At 37.3% G+C, this 24672-nt stretch overlaps 1 protein-coding gene and 1 pseudogene across 7 annotated transcripts in view; both read left to right on the forward strand.

The window, feature by feature from the left end:
- Positions 1-2978: 2978 nt before the first annotated feature.
- The window catches only part of WDR35 (WD repeat domain 35), a 63410-nt gene continuing 41716 nt past the window's right edge, over positions 2979-24672 (forward strand). For 5 of the 7 annotated variants that reach the window (XM_067008053.1, XM_067008054.1, XM_067008056.1 and 2 more), the window contains exons 1-9: positions 2993-3150; positions 4059-4176; positions 10936-11007; positions 12042-12134; positions 13964-14092; positions 17110-17243; positions 18121-18286; positions 18412-18557; positions 21924-22049. In XM_067008053.1, the coding sequence (XP_066864154.1) occupies positions 3127-3150; positions 4059-4176; positions 10936-11007; positions 12042-12134; positions 13964-14092; positions 17110-17243; positions 18121-18286; positions 18412-18557; positions 21924-22049 (1008 nt within the window). In that variant the 5' untranslated portion in view covers positions 2993-3126. Of the gene's footprint in view, positions 3151-4058; positions 4177-10935; positions 11008-12041; positions 12135-13963; positions 14093-17109; positions 17244-18120; positions 18287-18411; positions 18558-21923; positions 22050-24672 lie in introns of all 7 variants that reach the window. The other 2 variants (XM_067008055.1, XM_059078609.2) reach the window with 1 other exon arrangement.
- Positions 8125-9383, forward strand: LOC131765146 (E3 ubiquitin-protein ligase RNFT1 pseudogene; annotated as a pseudogene).

A 24672-nucleotide genomic window follows, 5' to 3' on the forward strand; every position in this document is an offset into this window, starting at 1 on the left:
AAGCATTTGGTGTATTTAATACTTTGGCATACTCCAGTGTTCCTGCTAGTAATCTGCCATTACCAATGCTTTAATGTTACTGGATAAATAGTATGACGATCTTCTGGAGAATGTGTATCATTTTTCTAAGGAAATAAATGTCCCTTATTCAGAGCAAATTTTAGTGTCTCTAAGCTATGACTGTGAAATGGTAGGAAACAGAATGAAAAGTTTCATAATTTCTTTCTTTCTTTACTAATTGTAGCCATTTAATTTTGAAATGTTTATATTAGTAAGATAACCAGGCTTAAAATGCGAACTTTTGATCTGTTTTCTTGATAGTATTTATAGTGTAAACCAGTCTTGTTACTTTAGAGTGTAAATTGTACAGGGTATTTACACATAAAAAGTTCATATAATTAAATTGAGATGAATACAATTTAGAACTGTATCTTTATCACTTTTTGTTTTTTTCTCATTTTTTGCCAGAGTATTGTTGAAGCTGTGATCAGGAGATTGTAATACACATACCTAAATATAGTTAATACAGATTAAGTTAAACAGTTAACAGTTCAGTTAAATGTCATTTTGAATTCATTCTGATGTTAGAAAGAAACACACAACTAGTTGTGAATTAAGTGTTAAACTTTTTACCAAGGACAAAAAACCCTAAATTTACTTTAATGTTTTACTCTAGGATCCAGTCAATAAAATTATATATTTATAAATACTGGTATAATAAGTAACAAAACCTAACGTCTTTTAAAATGTTAATGATAAGCCTAACTCTTTTTTTCACTTACATATTTGATAAATTTTTTTTCAGCTTTTATGTTTATAACTTTTAGAAAAAAATAGTTCTTTAAATTGTATACTACTCATTCTTTTCTTGGTTTATGTTGTGTTTGGTATAATAAAAATGTCAATATCTTTATATATTGTCATGCTTTTTTTTGGTAACTCATATCAACTTTGTCTATTAACATATTTTCTTAAATTAAGCTGAATTACAGTTATTTTGAATGAAACAGTTTCTTGTCAAAGGACACAATATTGTGACTCTTCCTGTAATTTAATCTCATGCTCTTAAAATTAAAAATTTAAGTTCAGGTTAAACAGAAAGGCTTTAATCAAGAATGTTGTGGGAGAGGGAATAAAACAAAGTTACATAAATTCAGATAAAATAATGATGAGGGTACATTAATATATGTACTTGAAAAGAAAACATAACCTACAGATGCAAACCCAGAAACAGTAAAAAATCTAAAATATAAACTGTAAAGGGAAGAAATGAAAAATGAACACATCAAAGGCAGTAAATATTATATGAAACATATATTGTTATTGCTTAACATTTTTGAAAGCACCTGACATACAGCAAGTATTATTTTCCAAACTTATCTGAGCATACAGTCAGTTATATTAATATATCACAAAGAAATGGTGTTATAGGAGGAATAAATGAGAGCTCATGTGCAAGAACTAGGGAAAGGTATTTAAAGAGAGACAAATTTTCAAGAGTGTGACCATCAGTAGCTTGAACTAATCACGTCTGAAGCTTAACCAGTTGACTGGAATCCCCTGGCTTAGGTAACTGATTTTTTTCTTGAGTCCAGTATAGGGAGCCCGTGATCTGGTGCCAACAAACATATCTTAGGGATGTAGTTGGTGCTGAAAAAGATACACATTCATTTGAAAACAAACATATTATCTGAATGGGATCGGCTTAAGTTTGGGAAGGATTTCTCAGGGAGACCTGATGTGTGCGTTTGGGTAGGCGCAATTGGCCAAGGAAGCAGGAATATCACAGGATATATAAAATGGCCTTGGAAGCACACAGGAATAGTGGGACTAAAAAAAAGCATATTGGCTTGCTTAAAGTGGGGGCACCAAAGTAAAACAATTTTAAGACCGAAGGAAGATCTGATTTTAGCTCGGGTTTAGATTTAATAGGAAAGGCTAGGACCATCGTCAATTTTCTAGTATGCTGGGTGAGGCAAGAGACTTGGGTCAAAGGATTTGAACGTTATTTGCCTGAGATGGGCAAAGACTCTAGGTGGGGAAATTAGCTACCGTTGCATAAAGTACACACTAGATGATACAAATCAACAGTCGTAGCCGCAAATATGGTAAAAGGTAAAACCAGAGACAAGTTAAAAAGATGAGACTGAATAATTTCATAGGAGTTTCTGCGGTGTGTCTAAAACTGTGGTGGTCTGTTACTCTCCAAGCATTCAGAAAGGACAAGGAGAACTGAAGAAAGAAATAAGGCAGAAAAAGAATACAGTGGACCACAGGCAAGAAAATACCAAACACCTCAAGTACTTAAAAATGGGAGGCTATGCCCCAATGGCAATTATATGCTGTAACAGCCCACAGCTCACACATATTTTTTTCTCTTTATAAAATTAAAAAAAAAAAATGGAAGTGTAGGTAATTTACAATGTTGTGTTAGTTTCAAGTGTACACACTTATTCTTTTTATAAGGACCCTTGGGCTGCAGTAACAGCTTAAACAAGTTGTTAAAAAGTACTAAACCAAACAGAATTAACAAAATCTCCTACCCCCAAATTGCTCCAGGGCGCTCTCCCATCCCCAAAGGCACAAAGGAAGGTTTGCACACGCTCTGAAAATGCACGTTTGTACCTTCATTTAGCCAACGGCGCCAGGCTACCAAATACAGTAAATACCTTTTCCCTTTCACAATATTGGAACTTCGGGGCTTACAGAACACCTCATCTTTACGACCTCATTTTAATGGGAGCCCTTACTGACTTGGTTCTGACACCTCAGTCGAGTTCCGCCGCGACCGTCCGAGGTGTGGCCGGTCCTCGAAGCCCGCCCAGTCGGAGGGCAGCTGAGGCTACGAGCCAGGGCGCTGGGCAGAAAAGCCCAGAAGCAAAGCGACCAAGTCCTACCCGCGACAGCGGGTCTAGCAGCCCCGCGACGTCCGCGCAGGCGTACGACGCCCGGCGAGGCGAGGACGACGCCGGAAGTGTCCCTCGGCGCCCCGGATGCGACCCAGCGGCGGCGGTTGCTAGGGCGACCGGAGCTTCCAAGAGCCGCGGGTACTAGCGATTGGCGGCTTAGAAGAAGTTTCCTGTGCCGGGCTTTATCTGCTGGCGTCGTCCTCTCGGGGTTCCCAGGATGTTCTTTTACTTGAGCAAGAAAGTGAGTTTCCCGGGGTTCGCCCTCGCTCCTCCTCTGGTCTCTCGATCTGCGGGCGATTCCCGCATCCTGCCGGAAAGGCCATGAGTGGTGGTCCTGGCTTCGACATCCCTCCGCCTACCTTCCTGCATGGTCCAGCCTCGAACCTCCGTCTGATGGTCTCCAAGACCCAAATAGTCCTTGGCGGAGACAGTAGCCCTCTCGCATGATTCTTTCCCATTCCTGCCCCTGGTTAGGTCCTTTTGGGGGGCCTGCAGGGCTGATCACTTCGTGCTTCCCTATCTTTCCTCCTTCACCTGTTGCTTATCCAGGTGATTTAAACTCTTTGGATCATCACAGGCCTCTGGGCAGGAGAAAAGTAGTAAAAAGGTAGCCAAAGTGTATGCAGAAAGGGAATATGAATTGATGATATAGATTTATATTTCCGTCATCCCTACCCCCTTTTATTTATTTTTTAAAAAAATATTTATTTGGCTGCGCAGGGTCTCAGGTGCAGCACGTGGGATCTTCATTGATGCCTGCGGGATCTTTTGTTTGCGGCATGCGGGATCTTTAGTTGCGGCATATGGGATCACTATAGTTCCTTGACCAGGGATTGAACTCAGGCCCCCTGAATTGGGAGCGGGGAGTCTTAACCACTGGATCACCAGGGAAGTCCCCCTCCCCCCTTTTAAAAATCCGTCAGGTCACTCCCCATGGGGTTCCTTTGCAGTCACTGCCCTTCTCTTTGTGGGCAGCCCTTTCTCTCTTTCCCAAATGGGCCCAGGGCAGTTCAGGGGACTATGCTCATTTTCATAACGGCTCACATTCCTGCAAGACTGGCCGTTTTTCTTCTTCAGGCTTCGTTTCCTGTAGACTCATTCCCAATCCTTTGGTGAAAAGCTGTGAGAGTGGGTGTGGTTGCTTTTCAGATTGCCGTTCCCAATAATGTGAAGCTGAAATGTATATCTTGGAACAAGGACCAAGGATTCATAGCATGTGGTGGTGAAGACGGATTACTGAAGGTTTTGAAATTAGAGACACAGACAGGTAAATGAATGCAAGCCCAAATGTTTGAACTTGATGGAAAATCATTTGGTCAGAGAGATTTGCTCATGGTACTTGTCAGTATGCAATTCTAATTCTTTCAAAAGGAAAAAGAACAAAACCCCAAACATTTTGGGGTGTTTTTCTAGAGTATTTTTGTAACAAAGTTCAGAAAATATTGAATGTAAACATCAGGTGGCTTTTGCTGAAATTACTGATGGCAAATGAAAATGAATGAAGAATGAAAACGAAGTCACTGTGTTGTTTTATGCTATGTGTATTGGTTGTGCTATATAAGTAGGAGTCTAAAATAAATAAAATAAAAATGATGTGAATCAGCATTTCAGTAAGGTCACAAAAATCTCACGTTTTGGTAGATTATTTACAGGCCTACGTTGTCCTTTCCACTTTTCAGATGTGTTAATAATTATGCACCGAGTTCTCAAGAACAGAAAATGGCATTAAAAAATACATTTTTAGTAATAAGTCTCTTGTGTTTTACAGCTTGATTTCTCTTTTTCTAGTTCTCTGGAACCATAGCAAACAGTTTCGCGTTTCTTTATTATCTAGTGTTGCTCTAGGTCCAAGAGCTAGACAATTCCCAATCTAGATTGGAGATTTAGATAAGGAGATTGGAATTGGAACCTCAGCTCTGCCATAAGACTTCTGAATGTCTTTCAGCAAGTTGCTGAGTATATTTGGGTTTTAGTTCAGTCTTTTGTAAAATAAAGGGTTGAACTAAATTACGTTTTGGATTCCTTACAGCATTGCTTCTCAAGCTTTATCAGGCATAAGAATCATCTGAAGAGTTTGTTAAAACAGATTTCTGGACCCAAGCCCCAGAGTAGATCTGGAATTCGGTCTGAGAATTTGCATTTCTAGTGATGCTGGTGTTGCTGACTCTCAGACCGCACTTTGGGTAACACTGCTTTACAGCTTTGAAGTGGTAGTTATAAATATTTATTGAGCACTTCCTATGTCTGGGGTGTTTAACCTTCACTATCTAATTTGACTTCACAATAATCTTGAGAGGTAGGTATTCCAGATGAGAAAACTAGGTGCTGATCAGTTAATAACTTTCCCAAGGTCACACAGGAAATAAGTGACACAGCTAAGATTTGAAGTAATAGGAATAGAAAAGAATTTTATTTGAGCCAAACTGAGGACTATAGCTGGGGAGGCAGCCTCTCAGACAGCTCTGAGGAACTTTCCGAAGAAGATGGTTTTCAGCATGGTTTTATCTCTTGTCAGAGCAAAGAACATCAAACACGACAGGGGTACATTCCTTCAAGGAATATATTTGCTTCCTACACAGCAAGTCAGTATGGCTTTGGCACCTGGGAAGGGAGCCTTATCATTGAAGGAGTACTAGCATTGAGGTCCCAGGAAGGGAGGCATTGATCTCTGTCTCGAGAATGGACATTCTTTACTTCTGGACAATGCACACTTTTCTTTAATGGTTAAAGCACATAAACAAGATATGTGTGATAGGCTACAAAACAGACTGTTCTAATTAGCATAAAGTTTAATAATATGTAAGCCAGAATGACTTCCCCATACTTCAATATGTGAAAATTTCTTCCATCAAAACTTAGTTTGTTTCACGTTCAAAGCCTTGTTTTTACCCACTATGTGGACGGCTCATGGCAGCCTAAGCAAAGAGAGAATAATTGTTTTGATGTGCTAGATTAACTATATGAAAGAAAAGGCAAATTTGCAAGGTAGATACTTATGTACCAATCAGAGTTTGGCTTCTGATGCTTAGTAATTTAATCTCTCAGCACTTTAGTTTTCCTAACTATGTTGAAAGAAAATTTTTGTCTCTGTTATATTTCTCAAATATATATAAGTATTTGTACATATACATTTTTTTCCTTAAAATATGTAGGAAGTTTTAGTTACATTAAGAAATGCATTTATTATGTTTAATATTGAAGGTTTTTCAAGAAAAAAAATTACTTCATTTCCTGTTCTGCACTTAAAAAAAAATATATATATATATGCTTTTTTAATTGGTATTTTTATTTATTTATTTATTTGGTTGCACCAGGTCTTAGTTGCAGCAGGCGGACTTCTTAGTTGTGGCTCATTGGCTCCTTAGTTGTGGCTCGCCGGGTCCTTAGTTGCAGCACGCGGGCTTCTTAGTTGTGGCATGCATGTGGGATCTAGTTCCCTGACCAGGGATCGAACCCTGGCCCCCTGCACTGGGAACACATAGTCTTATCCACTGCGCCACCAGGGAAGTCCCTGTTCTGCATTTTTGATGAAGTGTGGTTAGAGTGTTCTTTGAAATTAGTGAGCAAGATGGAAAATAGTTTCTTGAGAGGCTTGGAATATGGAGTAAATTATTTGTTTTGGAACTTAATGGGTGTAAGTCATGTTGAAAGAGATAAATATGAGAAATATTGTTGGATGATTCTTAAAAGGTCAGTCTATTGTATTTAATAATAATAGTTGTGGGGCTTCCCTGGTGGCGCAGTGGTTGAGAATCCGCCTGCCGATGCAGGAGACACGGGTTCGTGCCCTGGTCCGGGAAGATCCCACATGCCGCGGAGCAACTAAGCCCGTGAGCCGTGGCCGCTGAGCCTGTGCGTCCGGAGCCTGTGCTCCGCAACGGGAGAGGCCACAACAGTGAGAGGCCCGCATACCGCAAAAAAAAAAAAAAAAAAAAAAAAAAAAAAAAATAATAATAGTTGTGATGCAACAGATCCGTCCAGTAACAATCACCAGATATTGCATGCCAAGTACATTTGAAGCACTACTTTGCATCCCCTGTGGTGGCATTCCCAGTTTTCACTCCCTTGCCTTAGAAGGAAAGGAACTAGAATCAGCGTTTGGCCCAGCTTCTTACATCAGGTTAAGATGGGGAGGCAGTATCCTTCTCTCACAGGCCAACTTCCACAGGTTTTGCTGGAGCCCACCTCCTCACACCTTCTCAGGGACCTCATCACTTTTTCATCCTCTCTCTATCCTTGGAGTATCAGTCTGCTTTCTCCCTCTTTTTTCTCCCTCACCAGTGACTTTCATTTTCCAAATCTCATGGACGGCTTTTTGGGGTTCTTATCAGCATTTGACCTTTCCTTCTGTCTTGAACCATTATTTTTCAAGACAAAAGGAGAATAGAAATGTTTTAAATTATTGTTATATTTATACATATTGCTTTCCCCTCCTCTCCTTTCTGGTAAGTTCTCTTCACTAGATTCTCCTCTAACTGTTCGAATTCCTGAGAACTTGGTACTGGGCTCTCTTCGTTTTACTTTCTCTTTAGACTTGTTCTTTCATTCCCTTGGCTTTAAATGCCATCTATGGGGTGACGATTCCTAAATATATATCTGTATCCCAGTTCTGACTTTTCAGACTTGGACATCTCCGCAAGAATCTTTCACAGGCATCTCATACTTACTTTGTCTAAAACGGAACTCTTGACCTTCTCCCATATATCTTCTTTCATTTCTCTCCATTTCAATAAATATCTTAAATTTCACCCATTTGCTCAAGCTAGAAGCCCCTTTCTTCCCACTTAACATCACCTTCATCAACAACCCTAGGCTTCTGTCTCCAAAGAGTATCAGAATCCATCCTTTTCCTTTGTCCCGTGCTACCTCTCTAGTCCCAGCAACTGTCAGCTCTCACCTAGACTGCTGTGAGAATCAGCCTCCCTCCCTTCATTGTTTCTTGCCTCTTTCTTGTCTATTCTTCACACTCCAGCTATTGTGATCTTAAAAAAAAAAAAGAACCAGATCATGTAATTTCCCTGCTAAAAGTATCTAAAGGGCTTCCCACTTGGGCCAGAGTTGCTTGCGGTAGGGTTTGAGGGTAACGGCCCTGACTAGAGACGGCATCTCTTGCTCTTCCCGCCGCTGCTGCAGAGGGTGCAGTCTGCGCATCTTCATTAGACGAGGCGTCACCCTAAAGCAAACATTCGGGTCAGAGAAACAGTGCTCCGAGACCATGCAAGCCAACTGTAGCCACCTGCATAGCCCCTCAGCCTTCCGACGTGCCCACGCAGCGAGACGGATGTGCGAAGCTTCTTGCCTTTGTTCTAGAGATGTTCATAAAATCCACACCAACTCCGTACCTCAAAGGAATGTGCTGAAAACCCAAGCTCCAGAAATATCAGGTCAGGTGTCCATAGCTGTACCCGTGGGTGTGCACATAGTCACTTGTAGCCGATCACGCAGAGAAGCAAGGCAGTCGGGTGATCCCGCCAGGGAGTCTGGAGAACCCATAGCAGCTCCTTCTCAGAATCCCACCCTCTCTTCAAGTGTCACCAAAATGTCTTCCATATATTTTGATCCTGCTTGTCAAACTTACTATGCAGCACATAACAGGAATTTCTCTTGGAACTGGGCTGCTAACAACTTTTATGGATGCAAATAAAAGCTAACAAGTTTTATGAATGCAAAAGGTAAAAACTGATATTTATGAATGTCAGCCGGGTTTTCCGAAGATGAAGGTGCTTAGAGATTTAGTGTGCTTGGTTACTGGTGAACTTCTGAGCAGGGTCTTCTGTTCTCCTTTGTTGTATCTCTCATCCTCAGTCACTTTATGACGGTTTAGTCTTTTTAAATCCTTTGGACTTTTTGAGCTTCTGGGAGATACTTTGGATGGTTGGAATTACTGATTTTATTCCGAAATCCCTCTTCATGGGTTTCAGATGCCTTCTTTTATTGGTGCCTCCTTTCATCATGCCTTTTAAATCCAAGGATTATTGGTATGTGCTTTTAGAAGCACATACCATGCCAGTTTGGTTTGTTTATTGGCCATGGGGAGTTTAATGTAACTCAGTGGAGTCTTGGGATCTTGGTGGCTTTACTCCACCTCACTGAAAACTTTTGACTTTTTTTTTTTTTTTGGACATCAGAACTTTCAGGTAGGTTTTGCAGATATTTTCTGCATGATCAAGTTCTGGAGTTGCTGCCAGCAAAAGACAGTGTTCAGATGTAGATGCTGTTTGTTCACCATGTCAAGTAGAATTTCAAAAGCTTATTGTCATCGGTCAGAATGGATTTTGTCAAGAGTCCTGTACTTAGTGGCTTAACAAAGAGAAAACATACCCGCTGTGCAGAATTGTGAATTCAGACCATAGAAACAAATGGAAAGATGGAACTACTTCATCACACTTTCAAATATGTTTAGGTCCTGCAAACCCTTGGAATCACATATCACTAATTTTACTTGGTTACAGTGACTATGACCATAGGCATTAGAATGGATTTTCAGTGCTATAAGTTAAGAAGAATGTTTGTATCAAATTTTGTTTTAGAAGAGTAGAATAAGGCTTAAGTGTGTAGTACAATCTTTAAAAGAGTCAATGGGTGAAAGAACCCTCTGTTAAAAAAATAATGTTCAACCTAACATGTATGTCAACAACATTTATTCTATCCTAATTGTTTGACAGATGATTGTGATGTTAGATATGTGTATTATTGTTAATGTTACCAAGACAGTAACTGGATAATTAGAGCTAATGGTTTCAGAGGAACTCAGGTATTTTTTTTTTTCCTGAGATTGTTTTCAGAATAAAGAATATTTTTCATAATTTTTTAAGATACATGTTATCTGAAAGGAGAATTTTCTTCAGCATCAACTTTTATAATTCCCACTCTCACAAATTCTTAAGATTTTAATAAATCTGTATTTTTAAATGAATGTTTTAATGTTATATTTTACATGTAACAATCAGATTTTCTAAGTGAAGATTAATTTACTGAGATGACATTTTATATTATTGTATTCTTCTCTATAGTATGATTAGTAATCAAGGAGAATAAGTCACTTTAAATAAAAAACAGTCTTTAAAGGCTTACATTACACTTTGGATAAAATCTAAAATTTTTATCACTTCCTGCAAAGACTTTATAATTTTTTCTGTGCCTATCACTTCTGCCTTAACTTATGCCATTCTCCACTAATTCAACCACATAGGCCTTCTTTCAGTTTGCCGAAGGCTCTATACTTCTACCCAGGGGCCTTTGCACTTGCTGTTTCCTAGCCTGGAATACTTTCCCCCCTACCTGGCTTGGCTTTTCCCAGTTTCTCCTTCAGTCTCAGTTTAGGTATCATTTCTTCAGAAATCCTTCCCTGGTTGTCCCTTCAGTCTAAATTAATCCCCTTCTGTTACTGTCTCCTATTATGCCTTTACTTCCCCAGTTTATAACTATATATATATATATGCATATATATTTTTGTGGGTGTGTGTGTATTTAATATCTGTCCCCTTAGTAGACTACAAGCTCTCTGAGGGCAGAGGGCTTTTGTTCATCATTTATTTTCAGAGTCTTCCACAGTGCATAGAAGCGTGTAGACATTCAATAAATATTTGTTGAATGAATGAATGAATGAACGAATGAATATAAGATTCTGCAAAATCTAGTAAAAACTAGTTTCCAAAGTCTTTGCTTTTTGATCCGTCTCATGCTTTAGAATTTTCAATCTATATGTCGTAAATACTTCTATTTGTTATCTTTTGGGAAGGAATAAGTAGCAATAATAATTACTAATATATTCAGCATACTGAATAAACAATGTTCTTTTATATGTTTTGCTTTATTTTACCAGAATAACATCTTTGCAGAGGGGTAGGTGTTATTGTCCATGTTGAGAAAAACAGATCAGGATAAGGCATGCTTAAAAAAAAATCTTTCTAATATTATCCAGGAATAGGAACTCCTTTCAAAAAAAGCAAGAAATGTCAAAATCTTATCATCTGTCACTTTTATATATTTTCCATAGTATTTTTTGTTTTTGTTTTTGTTCTAGATGATGCAAAATTGAGGGGTCTTGCAGCCCCTAGTAACCTTTCTATGAATCAGACTCTTGAAGGTCATAGTGGTGAGTCATGTAAATTTTAAAATCATATTTGAATAGTATTATCTTTAGGTATTTAGAAACCATCTAATTAATGCAAAAATGTCATCATTTTAAATGATGGTAATATTTAAAGTAATCATTTCTATTTAGCCATAATTAACACAGCCTAGAATCATTCAACAACTTTCACATGATTAAATAACATCTTCAATAGATATGAAAAAAAGTAGCTGTAATTTTAAATATTAAAAATACTGTTATCTGTCTATGGATAGGATATAATCCTTTTTTAGAGTCTGTTTTATGATAAAAGTAGACTAAAGGGACCTGACAACTGAATGTACTAGATGATCCTAGACTGGATCTTGAAATGGGAAAAACAAGTATCTATAAAGGACATTATTTGGACAATTGATAAAACTTAAATGTGGACTGTGGGTTGGAGATAATGTATCAGGGTTAAAATTTCTAATTTGTAAAATAGTTTTGCAAGAGAATGTCCTTGTTCTTAGGAAATATACAATAAAGTATTTAAGGATTAAAAAAACTAAAAAAAACACATTTGTTCTTATAACCCAGAGGTTTAAGAGCTGCTCAAGAGTGTGTTACTACTAGAATGGAAAACAAGGTGTGGTGCAGGGGGAGAGATTAGGGGACATATTAATGACAGATCTTCCCCCCAAAACAAGTACTTAGTATGATGTCCTTTGGGCATAATAATCTTGGGGAGTCAGGCAAATTGGGTAGATCTTACTTACCTTTGTTTCGGTCATCAGATATCTGGCAGCTCTTGCAGCTGATCATAATTGGTACCTTAGCTGGCATGAAATAGGAATAAACATGGAAATTAGTATTATGCATTATTGTAGAAATGAGTGATAATAGTAACTGCATGCTATGAACATTTCTGAGTAATATTAAAGACTGTTAATTGCTGTTTGTTGCCCAGGAACAGTATTGATTTTAACATGCTCTTGCTGTTTATTATAAAAAATATAAATTTGAAATTAATTGTAGCTTTTTTTTAGTTTCTAAATTGTCTTATAATTTTTTAGGTTCTGTTCAAGTTGTAACATGGAATGAACAATATCAGAAGTTGACCACCAGTGATCAAAATGGTCTTATCATTGTTTGGATGTTATATAAAGGTATCTTAGGGGAGCTTATTTAATCTTTCCCAAATTGGAGTCTGGATTACAGTATTTGAATGGGGAAATAACATCTTTGAAATAGCCCCTTTTTAACTGGTAGCAGGAGTTCACAGGGGTGGCATTTCTGGGTTTACGGCTTCCTCCTTTTCCCTTTAACCTTATTTCCTTTGAACTGTGACCTTGCATTAAGAAAGTGAGTTATGTGACTGTTGGTTATCTTGAAACTGAACTTAGGCTCTTGGCAGAATCGTTCCTGCTTGAGATAGCTCTTTTTTTCAGCTTTCCAGTAAGATTAGTTTCTCTGTGGTCAGTGGCTGGAGTTAGTTCAGCAGATAAAAACACATTTATGAAGATGTCAAAAGCAATAATTAATTTCCTTTAATGAGTCAGTTAGCTTCCTTTTCCTTCTTGGATATAGATTTTATCTCAGCTCTGACTACTGGCTCACAATTTGTGTCTTTTGCCTACAAGAGAGAACAAGAGAGGGATTAATTTAGGTGCATCACTATTACCAGAAAAATAACTCATAAAACATGTTCTCTTGGGGCCTGTAGCCATCATCTTTAAATGAATAGGGTACCTTAGTTTATGTGTGTTGTTTTAAAAACATTTACGGTGTATACCTTTGAAAAATTCTTAATTAAAACATGCTGTAGTAAACAAACTCATTTATTTATTTTTAAAGTTTATGTCTGTGTATATGTGTGGTGAGCAGAATGTGAAAATAGAGGAGATTAAACTGTCTTTTTCCAGAGTCTTCTCTGAGCCTCGGTCTTGATGGATAATACCCTGCTCTGACTAGTTATTCCATGTTACATGATTCCTTGCTTGGCTTCAGGCCAGAATTCCCTGTACCAGAATGTAGTAAAGCCTTTTAAAAAACAAACAGAAAACAGAAGAGCCCTGTGATTTGCCTCACATTTGGTTACACCTTGAGACAAGTCACATCTCACGCCAACCCCATGTACGTGAACATTTTTGTCACTCAGCATTAGTGATGTGATACCACTAATGGGATATGAACTGTTTAAGAACTTTTTCAAGCAGTCTTAGAGCTTTTACATAGTATGCTTATATTTAATATAATTTATATTATATATAATATATAATAATATATTATATTATATATATTATTATATATATATAATAATATATATTATATATATAATATATATTATATATAATATATATAATATATATTATATATATAATATATAATATATATATTATATATATTATATATATAATATATAATATATATTATATATATATTATATATATATTATATATATAATATATATATTATATATATATAATATTATATATATTATATATATATATTATATATATATATATTATATATAATCTCCAATGATTATATTTAATCATTGGAGAGTTTGTGCATACTTATGAAGTAATTGTGCTTATTTTGTTCTTTCTTTGGTTATTATCTGAGGTGTACTCAAGTGGGAAAAGTCAGACTTTGAGAAAAATCAGTTGTTTCGGGCTTCAGAAGCAAATGAAGTTTTGTTTTTTAATTGACAGAAAAAAAGGAAGAAAGAAAGAAAGAGAGAAAGAGAAAAAAAAAGATGGGCATTTATTATGTTTTCTGTGATAATCTTTGAAGCAAGTATTAGTCAAGGCCTAAGTTATTTTTTCATCTTGTTCTGTTGGATTTGAAGATTTCATAGTTTAATGTCTCAGGTTGTAGAAAGCTTTGCAGTTATTTATCCCACAGTGTATTTTATGGAATGTTTCAACTCTGAAGTACCATTTATTAGATGGGAAAGTTTTGACTTGTCATTTGTTTTTCTTTGTGAAAACAGGCTCTTGGTATGAGGAGATGATCAACAATAGAAATAAATCAGTGGTTCGAAGCATGAGCTGGAATTCTGACGGACAGAAGATCTGCATTGTATACGAGGATGGGGCTGTGATAGTTGGTTCAGTGGATGGTAACGCATTTTTGCGCCCAGAGCTAAGATCAAGATTTAGCTGACATTTTTAATCTTTAGAGGTTGAAATTAATGATCATATGTTAGCATTCTGACAGAAAAATAAACATTAAAAGAGAAAATAGTTACTGTACAATTTGATGACATTTAAGAATTACTTATTTTTAAGTATATTCAAGTAAAAAAATCTATTAAAATTTTTTTTTTCTACAGTAGGACTGGAAAAAAATGAATTAAATTCTCAGAGTTATTTTAAATATGTCTACCTAATTATCTGATTTATCTTTACACTTGTTAGACTGTATTGTAAATATGTAGATTTTAGTTTCAAAAAGTATATAGAGATCTATCACTTTTTAAAAATTGAGATAAAATTGACACATAACAGTAGTTTCAGGTGTACAACATAATGATTCAGTATTTTTATATATTGTGAAATGATCTAGTCTTTTTTAAATAGAACTGAGCATGTCATTGTTTGTTGTGTTTTGTAGCCTTCAAACCTATGTGTTTAAAATTCTAGTTCGTAGATACCACTGGGCCTTCTGAGAGTCTGTACCTTTGTTTTAGTGTGAAGTTCTCTCTATTAAAGAAAGAATTTATTAAAAAAATTTTTTTGGCATAAAAAAATTCTGTTTCTGAGAGTCTGCAAAGTGACAGCTGTAGTTCTAGGCACTAGATACAACAAAAAAATATTCCAGATCTAGATCAGGAGAGATGGATAAGTAACCAAGCAATTACAATGCGTTGTGATAGGTACTAAGACAGGGAAAAGACAGCAACATGTAGAAGAATTATGTAACCTAGACTTAGAGGGACCAGGGAAGGCATCCTAAAGGAAATGATATCTGTGCTGAGGCATTAGCCACAAAGAAGGTTGGTGTGTAGAATGTCCTAGGCCTAAGAGATAGCATTTGAGGAGGTCCAGAGGAGTTGAACTTAGCCATGTTTTGGGATATTGAAACAATTTTGAGAATCAGTATGGTATAATACTAAAGGAAGAAGAGCTGTATGTGATGAAATTAGAAAGATAAGCAGAGGCCAGATCATGCAGATTATAAGTTATACAAGGAGTTTGGACTTAACTCTAAGAGCATTGGGAAGCCAATGAAAGGATTTTGTTTTGTTTTGTTTTGGTTTTTTGTCCAATGAAAGGTTTTAAGAATGGGAGCAATGTGGTTAGATTTGTTCTTTAGGAACATATCTATGTTTGCAATATGAAGAAAGGAGAAAGGGAAGAAAGATGGGGGCAGGTGTACCAGTTAGGAAATTACTATGGTAATTCAGGTGATAGATGATGGTGGATGGTAGCCCGAACCAGGGTGATGACAAAGAGGATGGAAGTAAGTAGACATATTCTAGAGATACTTAGATAGTAGAACAGATAGGACCTTGTTATTGATTGGGTTGGGGATGAGAGGATGGAAGTGTCTAGAGTGATTTCCAGGTTCTTAGCTTTGCCACTGGAAGGATGGTGGTACCTTGCATTGAAATAAGGGATGTGGGAAAAGACTGGTTTTGAGAGGAGATTTCAGTTTTCACCATGTTGATTTTGTCATCCCATAGGACATCCAAGTAAATATGTCTAGACCACAGTTAGATATATATGCCTGCAGCTTAGAAATATCTGGGTTGAAGGCATAATTTTGGGCATCACCAGCATAGGGATGGTAATTTAAACCATTGGAATAGATGAAAAACCCAGGGGCCATCTGTAGAGTGAGAACCAGCACATTTAATGGATGGATAGGAGAAGAGAATTCCATAAAGGATACTGAAAAGTAGAAGTCTTGGAGATGTCATAGACACCAAGAAGGAAGGAAGAGGTGGTCAAAACAAAACAAAAAAAAAGGGAGGGGGGTGGGAGGGAGGCTCAAGAGAGAGGGGATATATGCACACTTATAGCTGATTTACTTTGTTCTACAGCAGAAACTAACACATTGTAAAGCAATTAGACTCCAATAAAAAAAAATGAAATAAAATAATTTAAGTACTTAAAAAAAAAAGGAAAGAAAAAGAAAAAAGCATCCATTGGATTTATCAAGAGGCCATAGTGACTTCCACGAAGGCAGTGTCATCTTCCCCACAGTGGAGTTACAGGGCAGAAGCCAGACTGTTGGGTTGAGGGTTGAGTGTGAGGTGAGGAAGTAGATTACAGTGTGGATAACTCTTTCAAGAAGTTGGGCTGGGAAAGGAAAGGTAGAAATAGGGCGGTAGTTAGTAGGGAACTTAAGGTTGATGGAAGTGTTTCTTGTTTGTTTTTATCTGAGGTGGTAGTTTTGAAAAGGAATCGATCTGAGTATGTTTAAATGCTTATAAGAAAGGGCCTGGAGAGAAGAGTTTAAAGAGAAAGAGAAGGGGAATTCCCTGGCCGTCCAGTGGTTAGGACCGGGTGCTTTCACTGCCAGGCCTGGATTCGATCCCTGGTGGGGGAACTAAGATCCCACAAGCCACGCTGTGAGGCCAAAAACACCCAAAACCCAAAACAAAAAAATACAGAGAGAGAAAATGTGAATAATCAGTAGAGGGAGATCTTTGCAAAGCTCAGAAGGGATTAGATCAGAGAATAGGTAGAGGGATGAGCTTTAGATTGGTGTCTGGTTGGGGACATACCTCTTCCTTTGTATTACGGGGCAAAGCAGAAAGGATAAGTGTGGATTCAGTTATGTTCTGAATGTTTGAAAGTGGGAATGGGGGATTTCTTTTTTGAAAGCTTTTATTTTCTTTCCAAAGTAAAAGATGAATTAATTCATCCACTATTTGGGAGTGAGGTCCTGAGTGAGAATTTAGAAGAGAAGGGAGAAAGTTGGAAACAGCTGCTATTTCAAATGCTTAGTGTGTGTTTGGCACATAGTAGGTGCTCAGTAAATATTTAATGACTGAATAAATTGAACAAATGCATGAATACTGTGAAGAATGTGAGAGCTCTTTAGGGAAACAAAGATTTCTAGAACACTTGTTAGAGAATCATGACCTCGAACTTTTAAGGAAATAATTATGTTTTATGTTTGTTTTAGGGAATCGCATTTGGGGAAAAGATCTGAAGGGTACACAGTTATGTCATGTAGCATGGTCCGCAGATAGTAAAATCTTACTTTTTGGAATGGCAAATGGAGAAATACACATTTATGATAATCAAGGGAATTTTATAGTAAGTACATACATTCCTTACTTTTATTTATACAACTTTGTATGATTATTTTATATATCATTCGTATATGTATACACATTCATTTATCATGATAGTTTGTGTAATCAAGAAGGTCTTCAATTCAGGTGTTTTTTTCCAGTTGTCTAAACATTCATTTTATTAAAAAAACCCTTCTGGGTTGCTTCAAGGTAAATTAATGCCCTTAGTTCTGATTTCCTGGTAGCTGGGAAGGACAGGCTTTTCAGTACAAGGCTTCAGTGTATCGAAGCTGAGGGATTATGGGTAGGATAATGTGCAGTTTGATCTTTGTGTCTTCTAATACCTGAAGCCAAAGGTGACATGAGATACCAAAGGTTTTTGTAGCAAGGTACTAGATTATAAAAAGGATGGAAGATTTAAACAGTAAGGGACAAAAATCAGGTCCTGGAAAGAAGGCAAAATAGAATAGGCTTAGGTAGCAGAATCTCAAGAAAAACTGTAGCTTTGTGATGAGATCTAGCTATGATAGACCTCTGATCTTACTTATGGGACGGTTTTATTTTTAGTGAGGGTTAAGACGTCACATGAACCCACTCACTCGTTGGTGGAAGTGATAGTAACCAACTTTTAGATGACACTTTGCTATTTTCAGAGTAATTTTGTATACCTTTGATCATTTGAGTCTCATAAAAACTCTATGAGCATTTTTGAAATCCTCCCTTTACAAATGGGGAAAACTGAAACTCAGGTGAAGTGATTTGTCCATGGTTGGTGAAGCAGTAAGTGATGGGGCTTGTATTCAAAACCAGATTTTTAAATCCTATTTTCAGTGTCTTTCCATAATACTCTATTCATACTAATCCCTGTTGTAAAATACTAACTAACTGATTTTATTTAGATGAAAATGAAACTGAATTGTTTGGTGAATGTCACTGGAGCGATCAGTATTGCTGGAATTCACTGGTACCATGGCACAGAAGGCTATGTGGAGGCACATTGCCCCTGCCTTGCGATTTGCTTTGACAATGGCAGATGCCAAATAATGAGACATGAGAATGACCAAAGTATGTATTTTTTTCTTTTTTTTTAATGTGGAGAATTAAAAAAATATTGTAAAATTATTCTTAAGATTATAAAGTTCTCTAGGCTAAATATTTTACCACAATTACTTTTTTTTGTTGTTGACTAGATCCGGTTTTAATTGATAGTGGCATGTATGTAGTAAGTATCCAGTGGAACCACACGGGCAGCGTGTTAGCTGTGGCAGGCTCCCAGAAGGCCATCACTCAGGACAAAGATGTAAACACTGTGCAGTTTTACACTCCATTTGGTGAGGTAAATGTATTAAAGGTTTTGTCTTTCTTTCCATTTAAATATGCAATGAATAAGGTAGGGGAAAGAAGAATGGAGGAAGGGGTATAAACTTGTCACATTTTTTAAAACGGACCTTTTAAGTAAAAATGATGAACTATCAGGTGTATGTCTTTGAATAATATCCTTATATTATAAGCCTTCATTTTATTGTGGAATTTATTTTATAATCTTTACATTTAGAAAACCAGATGTTTCATATAAGAAATCATTAGGGAGTAGTTATTGAGAGTATTTTCTCTGTGATCTGAATATGCATCTCTTTACAGCTGATTTTTGAGTTGTTTTTAGTATAATTTAGCTGTTTCAGATTAACTTTGGGGGGGGTCTTAATATGATAAATTAAATGTGCTGTCTGTCCTTTTCCCAAACTTCTAATTGTTTCAATTTGTTGTGGAATAATAGATTATTTTAAGAAAATCTCTTTATAATTAATCTTAGGTGATGCTACGTTAAAATATAAATATTTTTTCGTAAATACATATGGTATCCTTCTCAATAGTATTATTAATAAATTTAATTTTTGAAAAGAATTTTCTTGAAGCAGCAGTGGAAAATATAAAATAGGAGAATTAATATGTTGTGCATTTTAAAGAATTTAGAAAATGAGAACTTATTAGTAACTAAGCTTAATAATTTTTACCTATTTTATTTTCTAACTTTAGACTATATTCAGTCTCTTTTGGATATCCTGTTGGTTTTTATAAATTCACCTTAGAATTCAATAATATTTATTTTTGGCTACACAAAAACCTATACCAGTAGTTTCACTACGTTAATGTTTTTTAATATATTTTAGTAAATTCTGTAAGGGTAAGTAATGGTGTCAGCTGATGCTGAAAGTTACCCAGCAGAAGGTGCTCTGGAGAGTATGTAGTCTCTGTACTTTGTCAACTAATAATATTTCTGGTACATGTAAAAGCTAAGAAAAAACAAAAGTATAGTTCTCAAGGTTCCTATATAATTAAAATCTGAATTCTAGTTATCTCGATGTTTATAGCTTTCTTTTATTATTTATTTTTATTTTTTATTTTTTGCGGTACGCGGGCCTCTCACTGTTGTGGCCTCTCCCTTTGCGGAGACAGGCTCCGGACGCGCAGGCCCAGGGGCCATGGCTCATGGGCCCAGCCGCTCCGCGGCATGTGGGATCTTCCCGGACCGGGGCACGAACCCGCGTCCCCTGCATCGGCAGGCGGACTCTCAACCACTGCGCCACCAGGGAAGCCCTCTATAGCTTTCTTTTAAATTTATGTTCTTTATTTGTTATTTTTGTTTGTTGCCATTCTCCAAGTATAAAAACATGCATTCAAAGGCCTATTTGCTTTATCTTGCAAATCAACTGTTATGTGTTAAATTGAAAACTGTAAGTGGTTTTTGGTATAGTTGTAATTAAAGGTATCTAGCATAGGTCCTGGGGTATTTAGTAATAGTATTTTTTGAATGAGTGAATATATGGGATATTTATTTTTGGATCTATGTTATTAGAAAGAACTTGGGAGGAAATTAACTAAAGATTTAAACTTCAGGAAAACCTCAGGGAAGGATTTACTTTTGGTTCTGAGGGCTGGGGTCTTCTAGTTTTCTCGGTGTGGTCTTAGCCATGGGAGGGGATGACAGCATGGGGTTTGTAGTCTGGTTGACCTGGCTTTGGCTTTGAATTCCCGTCCTATAGTGTGGTTTCACTTAGAGAAGTTATTTAACCTCTGAGACTCAGTTATCTTATTTCCTGAAATAAAGGTAACACCTCACGGCACTGTTGTAAAAATCAAAGGAGGTAACCCTGGGGGCATGTCTACAGTGTTCTTTCCCTGCTGCTGCCACCGCCTGGCGTGTTTCGCAGAGTTAGAAGATGGCCTTATTCTCCTAGTATGGGTTGTCAGTACCAAGAGTGATGTTGTGAGACCCTGCTTTTTCCTTCTGGTTTCGTACAGGCAGCAGGACAGATAGAGTGGACCCTCCTAGGTTACAACTTTTTTTTTTTTCCCCATTGGTTTCCCTGGCAAAGTGGAGTTTAATATATTAAGTTTGATTTTAGAGCATATCTGCTTAAGAACGAGGGATACCAGTATAATTTATTAAAATTCTTGGGATTATACTGTTTTGTCAAATAAACATAGATTAAAAATGTTTTCTTTCTTTGTGCACATTAAAAAAGTCTTTGTATTCATTTATTCATTGGCTAATTTAGCCATTAAATATACTGTTAGTATAAGAAGAAATTTATTTGAAGGCATGATACATTTATTTACTTGATATTTTTTTGAGTACTTGTTTACCAAGGAATCTATTAAGGGATAGGGAAATAAATGTGAATATGATAAAGTTAGTGCTCTCAAGTAGCTCATTGTCTAAATTCTTTGGAACTGTAGAGGAAGGGAAGAAGGCAGGAAGTAATATTTAGGTTGTTTCTTGACGGACGAATAGGAGTGCTCCTGGAGGACAAGGAATAGTAGGATGAGGGATTCTTGGGGAAAAGGAAAGGAGGATTTCAGGCAGAAGAGATATTATATGGGCCAAAGGAATGGAGGCACAGTAATTCCCTCATGAGGAGAACACAGTAATTACAGCTAACTCGTAAGGTATCGAGCCACAGAGTTTTGGGCAAGTGGTGAAAGTCACCGTAGACTATTCTAGAGAACGTACTGGTGGGGAGCTATTGATTTTTAAAAATTATTAAACATTTTTAAAAAGCAGAGTAGGACATGATTAGATATGTGTTCTAGAATGATAATCATGGCAGTAGAGTGGAGATTGAATTGGAAGGGCAGGAATGAGAAAAGAGACGAAAGGTAAAAATTGCAGTTAGGAGGCTGTCACCATAGTTCAGTCAAGAAAGAAGGCAATTGTAGTGGAGGATAGAAAGGAGGGAAAGCAAAACGCTTGGCATCTGGTTGGCTCTTGGGGGTGGGATGGGGCATGAACGAGAGGCAAGACTTTATGGATTGAGTTTGTTACTCCAGTATTTCATCGATTCTAAGAAGCACAATTCTTTACGACCCTAAATTGGGGTGCATCTTAAAATCAAAGTTGTCCTATTTTTAGCTAGCAGTGTGTTTTTCTTTCCTAAGTTGTACATAAAAATAAAGATACCTATTTAAATCTCTGGCCTCTTAGATTTGATGAAATTTGTTACTGAATTCTTTGGCTATAGTTTGTAAATTTCTCCTCTCATATGTTTGCTTTACATTATAAAAATTGAAGGGAAATGATTTGAAGTTTGTAGCAACCTTTCATAAAATAATTTTTGTACCACTTTTGATCTCTGTGAAGTGATTGGTGGTATTTTATTTAATTGTGATACTTTAGGTTAAATATAATTACCTTTTTCAGCATCTGGGTACTTTGAAGATTCCTGGAAAGCAGATGTCTGCAGTATCTTGGGAAGGAGGTGGACTGAAAATTGCACTAGCTGTTGATTCTTTTATATATTTTGCAAATATTCGACCCGATTATAAGGTGAGTATTTAGAGCAGTTGTAAAAAAAAAAAAAGATGTTCTTATGATATAATTTTGTTATAGCTGAAAGTGTAATGGGTGTTTCTTGCATATATTCATAGCCACATTGTTTTAGAAACCAGTTGAAAGGAGGCTTTTTCAGGCTTTTTTAGAACTGGTAAATGTTCCTGGAATACTATATTTAATTAGTAAAATTGCTCCAACAGTGTCAGGGTCTCAGCAGGAAACAGATGGCACAAAGGAGGAACTGAAGAGAGATCGATGAAGGGTTTATTACAGAGGAATGAGCGGAGTTAAGGGGACCAGAAAGGGATGACAAAGCAAGCACCCAGAGACTAGCAGCAGTGGGCAAGAGAAGGAAGTATTGTTCCTGGAACCCACCAGCTCTGTGGCTACGCAAGAGGGGCTACCCCATAGGGGCACAGCCACTGCTAGCTGGCCGGGCGGAGACAGCCTTGGGGAGTAAATAGGTCAGCCCATGTCACCACCTGCTGGTGCCTTCTATTGGCCAAGCCCAACTGGAAAGCAGAAGGCAAGGTAGTCCTGGTAATGGATCATAGAAGTCAGCCTCCAGGGCACGGAGCAAGACAGAGAAGGGCGGAGAATGGATCCGAAGGGGAAAATGAAACTACACAGCATAATGACTAATCAATGTTTTGCCTTCAATTTAACATTTGACCCCAAACAAGCTGTGAAGTATGAGACTGAGCTGGTGAACTACTAAGGATAGTTGTTGTGAGAAGACTTATATATCTAATTTTTAAAGGTCAAGCACCTTGGAGAAATGACTGATTCTAGGACTAGGGCAGGGAAAATGCAAGATAAGCCTGGAGCATCTTATAGTGCCAGAAAGTAAGGAAGTGCTCAAAAAACAAAAGGATGGGGTACGCCAAAGGGACAAGGGAGCCAGCCTGAAAGAGCTCGCAGTGGCCAAGGCTGGAACAACTGGAGCAACAAAATAAATGATGGTAACGTTGGATTGTAACCCACATTATACAGTAAATGTCCATGAGTACAAACTGATATCAATAAATTGTTTAAATAAACCAATGGGGGAGAAGAAACAGATCTTCCTTACAGAAGCATTCTAATTTGCTAGACACCACCCTGCCAGGAGGTGGAGCAAAGTCCCCTACCTCGTTCCCCCAACTTGAGTGTGGGCTGCATTTAGTGACTTACTTCCAACGAGTGGAGTATGGAAAAAAAGGGGAAAAAAAGAAAGTGACTTTACAGTGGAGAGACCTGGAGAACACCCCCTGGTCCAGGCGATCGAGGTTAGCATCATCAGTGACGTCACATGGCTCTCACTACCCCCTGATGTGGTGTGATGAGAAGAGGTCTTCACCTGTGCGACGATCTTCCTAAAAACTGGTAACCCCAGTCTAAGCCTGAGCAAAACATCAGACTAACGTGAATTGAGGCACATTCTACACACTGCCTGACCAGGACTCCTCAACACTGTCAAGGTCATCAAAAACCTGGGAAGACTGAGAAACCATCGTAGCCCAGAGAAGCCTAAGGAGACACGACGACTAAATATAATAATGTGTTCCAGAGGGGATTCTGGATTAGAAAAAGGATATTAGGGAAAAACAAATGAAGTCCAAATTGAGTTTGGAGTTCTGTTAATAGTAACGTATCAGTGTTGGTTTCTTAGTTGTGACAGATGTCCTGTGGTAATAATGTAGGATGTTAACAACAGGGGAGAATGAGTAAAGGGTATAGGGAACACTATATTAGTTTTGCAACTTTTGTGTAAATCTAAAATTACTTTAGAGTTAAAAAGTTTATTTTAGAAAGTAATCACCGTATTATTTTGAAGAGTAAACATTGGAGACTCCCCAGGTGGTCCAGTGGTTGGGACTCTGTGCTTCCACTGTGGCAGGGCGTGGGTTCGATCCCTGGTCAGGGAGCTGGGATCTCACATGCCCCACAGCACGCCCCCCCCATCCCCCCGCAAAATAGAAGAGTGAACACAGTGTTAATAATGTAGACATTGAATATTGATTTATTCAAAATTACGTGTAAATTTGTTGGGAGAGGGAAAGCTCTAAGTTCTGTAATCAATCCACATGTGATATGGAAATCAATACCAAAACAGATACAGCTAAAAGAGTGGTAAATGGCTACCCCAAGGAGGAAATTAGGCAGGGTGGTCCTGCATTTTGTTTTTGTGTTAAATAAGCCATGTAGAATTATTTGACTATAAACTATGTGCATACGTTACTCTGATAAAAACAAATATATAAAAACGTGGATGGGAGAAAAAAGGCAAAGCCGCTATTTCTGAATTTTGGCTTCAGGACTCAGAATTGAACTTTGGCAGGGATCTCTCTTGCTGTTGTCCCCCGAGCAGGTGTTACTGACTATTGAAAAATCTGAAATTTTCACCACTGAAGCTTAAATCTTACAAATTAAAATAAGGAAAGTTAAACCAAATTTATTTTTGCAGTACATTTTTTTAACCGTCTTTATTACTTTTAGATTTGTTATTTTAGTGAGAAAAGAGATTAAACTGAATATTCAGTCCTTCTCTCTTCCATTTCTAAAGAATTTATTTTGTCAGCACTGATAAACCACATATCTGCAGTATTTCTAGAAGAAAAATATAATAATATGACTT

Source organism: Kogia breviceps, chromosome 11 (assembly GCF_026419965.1).
Source record: "Kogia breviceps isolate mKogBre1 chromosome 11, mKogBre1 haplotype 1, whole genome shotgun sequence".
In the NCBI taxonomy this organism is placed as follows: Eukaryota; Metazoa; Chordata; class Mammalia; order Artiodactyla; family Physeteridae; genus Kogia; species Kogia breviceps.